This window comes from Corylus avellana, chromosome 2 (genome assembly GCF_965113065.1).
Source record: "Corylus avellana chromosome 2, dhCorAvel1.hap1.2, whole genome shotgun sequence".
NCBI classification, from domain to species: Eukaryota; Viridiplantae; Streptophyta; class Magnoliopsida; order Fagales; family Betulaceae; genus Corylus; species Corylus avellana.
The window spans coordinates 38470916-38479281 of NC_142491.1; the positions used below are offsets into that span (position 1 = coordinate 38470916).

Sequence of the window (8366 nt, forward strand, 5' to 3'; positions counted from 1 at the left end):
ATGGCGTTTGTTCCATCATCTTCCTCAAGTGGCATTCCTCTTTCTTCTGATCCTTTTTCAACTAAAACCAATCCATTTTATCTCTCTAATGCTGATAATGCAGGGATTATGCTGGTCTGCACACTGTTGTCTGGGAATAATTACAATTCTTGGAGTCGGTTCATGCTCATGGCTCTCAGTGCCAAGAACAAGATTGGATTTGTAGATGGTACCTTGAAGAAACCATTAAATACTACTATTGCTAAGTTTAGGATTTGGACTCGTTGCAATGATCTAGTTGCATCATGGATTATGAATTTCATTTCAAAGGAGATTGCAACTTCTCTCATTTATATGACTAATGCTGAAGATATTTGGTTGGATTTGAAAGAAAGGTTTTCACAGAAGAATGGTCCAAGGATTTTTCAATTACAGAAGTCTTTTTCCACTCTCACTCAAGACAATATGTCTGTAAGTCAATACTTTACCCGTCTTAAGGCATTATGTGATGAATTGAATAATTTCAAACCTTTGGATTTGTGTGCTTGCTGTCATTGTGGGAAGATGAAGCAAATTCTTGATCTTCGAGGCCAAGAATACACAATTCAATTCCTTATGGGTCTCAATGAATCATATTCTCAGATTCGAGGCCAAATTCTTCTTCATGATCCAATTCCCTCTATAACCAAAGTTTTCTCTCTAATTGTTCAAGAAGAGAAACAAAGAGAAATTTCTCTTAGTTCATTGTCTCATGAGACTGCTGCACTCATGACAAGGAATTCACAAGTTGGAAATAGGTTTACTCAACCTACAAGGCGGAGCTTTGCCAAGAAGGAAAAACCAGTTTGCTCTCATTGCAAAATTCCTGGACACATTGCAGATAAGTGTTACAAGCTTCATGGCTATCCTCCAGGATTCCAATTTACAAGAAATCGGTCTACTTTTGCTCCACATTCAGCAAACTATGTTCAAGATGCTGCTGTTATAGAGGAATCTTCTCCTTCTCCTTCTGAACAATTTTCTCCACAATTGCCAATCAACTTTGATCAGTGTCAACAGTTAATGAGCATGCTGAAACAGTTTTCTCCAAGTCCAAGTCCTTCTGCTATGTCTGTCATGTCTCCAGCTTTTACAAACACAATTAGTTGTGTGCATAATCAAGATCATCTTTTTTCAAAGATGACAGGTTCATCTTCTTTTATTAATCTTGATTTTAAATATTCTGTTTTTTCTACTAGCACAATTCACCCTTCCATTCATAGTGATCCAAAACACAACCCTTGGATCATTGATACTGGTGCCACAGATCATATGGTCTGTTCTTTGTCGTTGTTTACTTCTATTTCAGCTGTAGTTTGGATGGGCTAGATGACTACTACTCCTAATTAACTTGTACAAGAAAGATATGCATATACCTTCACTACCTAAACCAAGATTTAGAAGCTGTCTTTTTTTTTGGGCTCTTATACTTTCCTTCAGGTGTTGGATTTCCCACTTTTCCATGAGCTTTATCTCTACTTATCCAAACTGAGCACACTCTTTTCTGATGCTGCCGTACTCTTATCTGATATACAGGGACTAGCAATTCCCCCACGATTACGTTGTTCGGTACAAATATTATATTCTATTGTCTAAGACAAATGATATAATTACCAGGAAGATGCATTGGTTCTGACCAGTTTTTTCCACCCACCCCTGTTCTTGCACTGGACCACTTTACAACGTCTAAAATGTGCTAACAATATATCTTCTACCACATCATCAAACTCCAACACTATCTCAACAGCCAAACCAAAGATGTGTTCTGTTACTTGATATTGTTGTTATAGTTTAAATTCAAATGCATAGATAAGCTAGATATATTATTCAAATGTATAGATAGCTAGTTAATGTTTGTTTGAATTTAAACTATAGGTAGATAGGTTACATGATCTATCTATTGTACTTGTATAAAATATACACCTTTGATATCAATACAACAATCTCAAAAGCTTTCAAAATGACCATTATGTGTCTTAAAAAAGCATGCTTTTTTATTTTAGGGAAAACTTCACTAAGAACCCCTAAACTTTCACCCGTTTTAAAATACTCCACCTGAACTTCAAAATCTCTCAATTTAGTCACCTGAACTTTCAATTGCTCTCAATTTGGACCCTTCTGTTAATTTTATCTGTTAAAAATTTTAAAAAAGACCAAAATATCCCTGATTTTTGTTTTGTTTTTTTTTTTTTTTAAATAAATATACATTTTAGAAGTTAAAATTTTATACAAAAGTCAGGGGTATAAACATCATGTGACGTTTAAAATTTGACGGAGGGGTCTAAATTAAAAATAATTAAAAATTTAGGGGACTAAATTAAAAAATTTTGAAGTTCAAAAAAAGTATTTCAAAACGAGTAAAACTTTAGAGATCCTTAATGAAGTTTCTCCTTTTATTTTATTCCACAAGCTGAAGCTACCATGAAAGGCATTTATGCATTAAAAAACTTTCTCCCTCGCATGAATCACATTTCAACAGTGAGAAGATGAACTCTGGCCCTCGTAGTAGTTGGGATGCATGATGTCTAGTCAGCAAAAGTACTACAAATCCCAAGGCCTTATCCATTCCACAAGTCAATCTTATTCTGCCGCGGCGTCCCACCGCAGTACCTTTTAAAAAATCGCTCTCTCTCTCTCTCTCTCTCCCCCTCAAAGCAATCCGGCTTCCTTCTATGGCTTCCTCTTTTCATCAGTTCCTTCTTCTTCTCTGTTGCTCCGTCTGGTACCTTACCCACATATCTCAATCTCAGAGTTCCCCCTTACCAAATGCTCTGCTCCTCCCCATCACCAAAGATGCTACAACCCTCCAATACGTAACCAAAATCCTTCACGGCACTCCACTTATACCGGTCAACCTTGTAGTCAATCTCGGCGGTCCACTCCTCTGGACTGACTGCTCCTCCAGATTCGCCTCATCCTCTACCCGTTCGATCCCCAGTCGCTCGATCAAATGCTCAAGAGAAAAAGCCCATGATCTTGGGACAAAGAGGACTACTTGCCCCTCTAGCGCCCAACCGTGCGAGGTTTCCACAGAAAACGGGATCACACGAATGGCCACACGGGGAGAACTTGTAGAAGACATCGTAGCCGTTGGGTCCACAGCCGGGTCAAAGGCGACCGTCGATCAATTCGTCTTCTCCTGCGCGCCCACGTTCTTGCTGAATGGCCTAGCAAGAGGCGCCAAAGGAATGATGGGCCTCGGAAGAACTCCCATTGCTCTGCCGTCACAAATATCCACGGCTCTAGGCACCCAACAGAAATTCACAATCTGCCTGTCATCATCGGACGGCATCCTAGTATCCGACCAAGGGCCCCACGACTCTGTTTTCGGCCCTGAAATTTCAAGGTCTGTAACGTACACACCCCTGTTCTCCTTACAAGAACACTCCATCGGCGTCAAATCCATCAAAATAAATGGCAACCGATTATCCCTCAACGCATCACTGCTATCCTCAAATGGGGGGACCAAATTAAGCACGATTGTCCCCTACACGACCTTGGAGAGCACAATATACGCGACATTTATCAAAGCTTACATTCAAGCCGCTGCTTCAATGAATATGACAAGGGTGGCATCTGTGGCACCTTTTGGCCTTTGCTTCAGTTCAAAGGGCATCGACAGCAAGCAGCTGAGGACAAAAGTGCCGGCTATTGACTTGGTGCTGCAGAGTGCGATGGTGAAGTGGAGGATATTGAGTAGAAATTCTATGGTCCGGGTAAACGACGAAGTGATGTGCTTGGGATTCTTGGATGGAGGTTTGAACCCAATGACTTCGATCGTGTTAGGGGGATATCAATTGGAGGACATCGTGCTACAGTTTGATTTGGGTACTTCTATGCTGGGATTTAGCCCGTCTCTGCTGATGTGGGAGAGATCTTGCTCCGACTTCAAATTTGACTCCTGGCCTAAATACTCTTTGTAAATTGTTTTCTCCATTTCCCTCTTCTTGGAAAACGGTGGGGGGTTGTAAATATTTGTACTACTTCCCCCCGGCTTGTTCTTGTATTTGTGTTTTAAGGATTTAAATGAAGAGAGTTGTTCGCGATTAGTTCGGTTCGGTATCGGTTTATTTATTAATTAAACAGAATTTAAACAAATTTGTAGGCTTGTCGGTTTATTTATTAATTAAACAGAATTTAAACAAATTTGTAGGCTTGTCGGTTTATTTATTAATTAAACAGATTTTAAACAAATTTGTAGGCTTTTGTTTATTAAATGATTTTAATTCAGTCAGTCATACTTGTGAATGTCCACGCAATATAAAGGACATTGAAATTTTTTGATAGATCAGGGGAGATTGTGTAATATATATATATATGAAATTTTTTGATAGATCAGGGGAGATTGTGTAATATATATATATATATATATATATATATATATATATATATATATATTTGGGTATTATCTATTGAAGGCCTGGGTATCGGTCAAAACGGTCCAAGGCTCTTATCGGTTATTAACTGATAATTTTCGATTAAACGGTTTATTAACTGATACCAAACCAATAAGAATTTTAATCGAAATTATAGATTATAACGGTAGAGCTTTATATTGATTTATTTTGTTGGACTAAAAATGAGTTTTTTTTACTTTTGAGAGCCCAAATACTTTTGTTGGGCTAAAATAACTTATTAAAAATGAATTATTTTAGGGCCCAAATACTTTTGTTGGGACCCAAATATTTATTTTGTTGGCTAAAAATTGAAGTTTTTTTTTTATATTGATTCACCACAACTTTTTTTTTTTTTTTTTTTTTTTTTAAATATATTATAAAATACATTTTTCCAAAGCAAATAGACTAATTAACATAATGAATGCTAATTAGACTAACAAAACTAGTTAATGAAAAATGCTTTCACCAAAGGCAAAGAAATCCCATCCAATGCCATCACAAAAAAAAAAAAAAAATCAAACCTACCCAAACTCAAATTAAGATAAGGTTACATAGATATATATATATAATCACAAAACTACGTCGTTTGGGCATCCCTACTTAACGGTTTATATCGGTCAAACGGTTAATCGATATGAAATTTTTAACCGGACCGAACCCAGACCGATAAGCATACCGGTATAAAAAATTTAACCGATAAAGTTATCGGTATATCGGTTACGGTTAATATCAGTTGGTCGAAACCGGTACACGGCTGGTAATCGATAACCGATTAATCTACCCACTCCTATTATATTGTGCATATTTCTTATCTAGCTTAGGATTGACAATTTTGACACGACCCGCGAATTCGACAAAAATTAACAGGTATTGGGTTTGACCTTATCATGTTCGGCTTTTAATCTTGTCACCCGTTTAAGACCCCGTTAATTTTCGTGTCTGGCAAGTTGACCCGCTAGACCCGTTAAAAAATGGACAGCAAACCCGCCATACCCCTGATTCGACTCGCCATACCCCTAATTTTGTTTTTGTTAGCTCTTTTTGTTTTTTATTCATTTTTATTATCTTCTTCTTTATTGCAATGATGGAAATAAACTATCTAATATGTATAGATTTGAAAATTTCTAATCTTTGTGAATGTTTTTATTAACAATTTGTTAACAATTAACAATGGCATTGGTATTATTATTATTTTTTTTTAATTCAAGGTTTTTTAAACGGGTCGGGTCGTGTCTACCCGATATGACCCAGTTATTTTAAATGGCTTAAACGGGTCGTGTTCGTGTATAAGTTAATTGTGTAACGGGTGCTCACGGACCGTGTCAGGTACCTATTTTGCCAGCCAAGCTAATGACATTTTTATTGAAAAAATATATTTGTATATCTTTCATGTATATTTTATATACTTCTTATCTATATAATTGGCTTTAAATTAATTTCAATAGTTTAATACTCTTTCATTCGCCATCTGTTCACATAATTAGTCCAAAAAAAGAATTAATAAAGAACACACGACTTGCAATTTCATGTATGAACGCATTCTTTTTTCTTTTCTTTTTTTTTTTTTGAGGTAAAAGTGGAATTCTCATTTGTAAATCAGCCAACCAGAGCAAAATGCTGTAGCTGAATAAACTCTCGAATACAATCAGGAGCATTATCTATCCAAGTCTTCTCTAGAACATCCTTAACAGCCAACTTAGCAAGTGCATGGGCAACTCTATTGCTGTCCCGCTTCACAAAGCCTATCTGCCATTGAGAGAAGACCTGCACAGCAGCTTTAACATCATCCACCAAAGGTCCCATGCGACTAAAATTCGTGCTAGTATCCCGTACAGCTTCAACCACGCCCTTAGCATCTCCCTCCAACTGAACCTGGAAAAAGCCCATCTCACTGCATAGTTGAATGGCCACTAACACTGCTCGTGCTTCTGCTGCAGCCGGGGATAGGAAACCCAGTTGAGTCATGCATCGTGCAGCACGTACATACCCCATATGATCTCTCACCACCACCCCGAAGCCCATCCGACCCAACGAAGAATCCAGCGCCGCATCCCAATTCGCCTTAACCCACCCCACAGCAGGTGCAACCCACTGCGAGGGACCCTGACCATATGCAGATGGGTGGTCTGCATCCCCGTCTTCAAAAGCCCGTCTAAAATCTGCCATGGACCTCTGAGTCAGCTTGATAATGGCGTAAAGTGTACCCACAGGCAGAGCTGGCACCCAATGATGGCATTGAATGTTTTAGCCTCCCCGTCCCATATTCTTCGATCTTGACCCATCTAACGGTGGATGACTTTTTTTGATCCAGTTGATGGGTCAAACAAATTAATTAAAACCATCCGCTTAACAATAATTAATTAGGGTTAAATACTAAATACTTCTTACGATTTTGTTACTTTATTTTTTTTTTCCTATGATTTAATTTTTATCACAGTAGGTCCCTATAGTTTTGATAATAAACCAAACTAGTCATTCTGTCAATTGACCGTTAGTTGACTTAACGGAAATTCAAGTAGACCAATCAAATATTGACACATGGCACATACGTAAATTTTTTTTTTAAAAAAAAAAAAACAAACAAAATTTGATTGTTTGTCAACATCGGCCACCCCCAGATTGATTTTGTTCTGCATAGGAAAAGCGTGTATTGGAGGATGTTTGGCGCAAACACGATGGTCCAGGTTAGCAATGATCTGGTGTGTTTGGGGTTCGTGGATGGAGGCCCAAACCCAAGGACTTCTATTGTGATCGGAGGGCATCAACTGGAGGACAATCTTGTGGAGATTGATATAGCAAAATCGAGGCTTGGCTTCAGCTCCTCGCTATTGTTCCGACAGACAACTTGCGCCAATTTCAACTTTACCTCGAATGCTTGAAGCCTCAAGGATTTTCATCATTTCAACTTTGGTTCCAATATGTTTATTACGTCGCATTTTGTATTTTATTTGGAAGAATATGGGTGCAAAAGATTTAATTATATGAGTACAAGGCATAGGAATGTGCTTCCAGCCAATATCTATATATTATATAGGGTCGTGATACACTTTACGCTGGCGTGCGTACAAGGCATAGGCATATGCTTCCAGCCAATATCTATATATTATATAGGGTCGTAATACACTTTACGTTAGCATGCCACGAACACCAGCCAATTTTTTTTTTTTTTTTTTAATTATAAAAAAAAATAATAATAAATAAATAAAAAAAATTGGCTAGCGTGCCATGCACGCCAGCGTTCTGTTTTGCGTCACCTATTATATACCGGATCGGGATTGAATAGTCAATACATTGGGAAACGGGCTTTTCATCCGAAAGTGGGCCCTACTGTCAAAAGTGTTATTTTCTACAATTTCCTCGTCCATTCTCTTTGACCAAGATCTAGCTTCATCTCTACATTCCAATATTTAATAGAGAAAAAAGAAATGGATGGAGACGCGAGGTATCGATCCTCGATATCTTTATGCAGCACTTATACAGGCTCTACCAATTGAGCCTTGGTAGAGACTTCAACATCCCCTCGGTTATTCATCTCTACTTTTTTTTTTTTTTTTTTTTTTTTTTTTTTTGGTTATTCATCTCTACTTAATCATCGTATATTAATGTTTTTGGTTCAAAAATATTTTCAGAAAAATAATTTTTTAATAAAATGTCTTTTTTTCTGAAATTTTTTTACTGCATCAACCACATGATAAAATCCTAAGACTACATTATGCTTTTATTCCTTATGAGTTTACAATATAAAATATATTCTTAATCTAATCTCTTAATTCAAGGTGATTCAAATCTCATTAAATCATCATCAAATCCTTAAATTTAGGTTAATCTAATCTTCATCAAATCCCCAACTTTATGGTCATTCAAATATACTCTAACAAGTAACAAGGGTATATTTTATATTTTCATTCAATCATATTAACCGATAAAAATCAATTCTTATTCACAACATAA

The 8366-nt window shown here is 37.1% G+C and overlaps 2 protein-coding genes and 1 pseudogene across 2 annotated transcripts; 2 read left to right on the top strand and 1 right to left on the bottom strand.

The window, feature by feature from the left end:
- Nucleotides 1-1347, top strand: LOC148587730 (uncharacterized). The gene has a single exon (XM_088512784.1). It carries the CDS (start codon nt 1-3, stop codon nt 1345-1347), a length of 1347 nt encoding a protein of 448 aa, XP_088368910.1.
- A 1279-nt stretch (nt 1348-2626) lies between these two features.
- LOC132166451 (putative aspartic proteinase GIP2 pseudogene) lies at nt 2627-4067 on the top strand (annotated as a pseudogene).
- Nucleotides 4068-6011: 1944 nt separating this feature from the next.
- LOC148587731 (uncharacterized) lies at nt 6012-6581 on the bottom strand. Its single transcript, XM_088512785.1, has one exon. The coding sequence runs from the start codon at nt 6579-6581 to the stop codon at nt 6012-6014; it is 570 nt and encodes a 189-aa protein (XP_088368911.1).
- Nucleotides 6582-8366: the final 1785 nt, after the last annotated feature.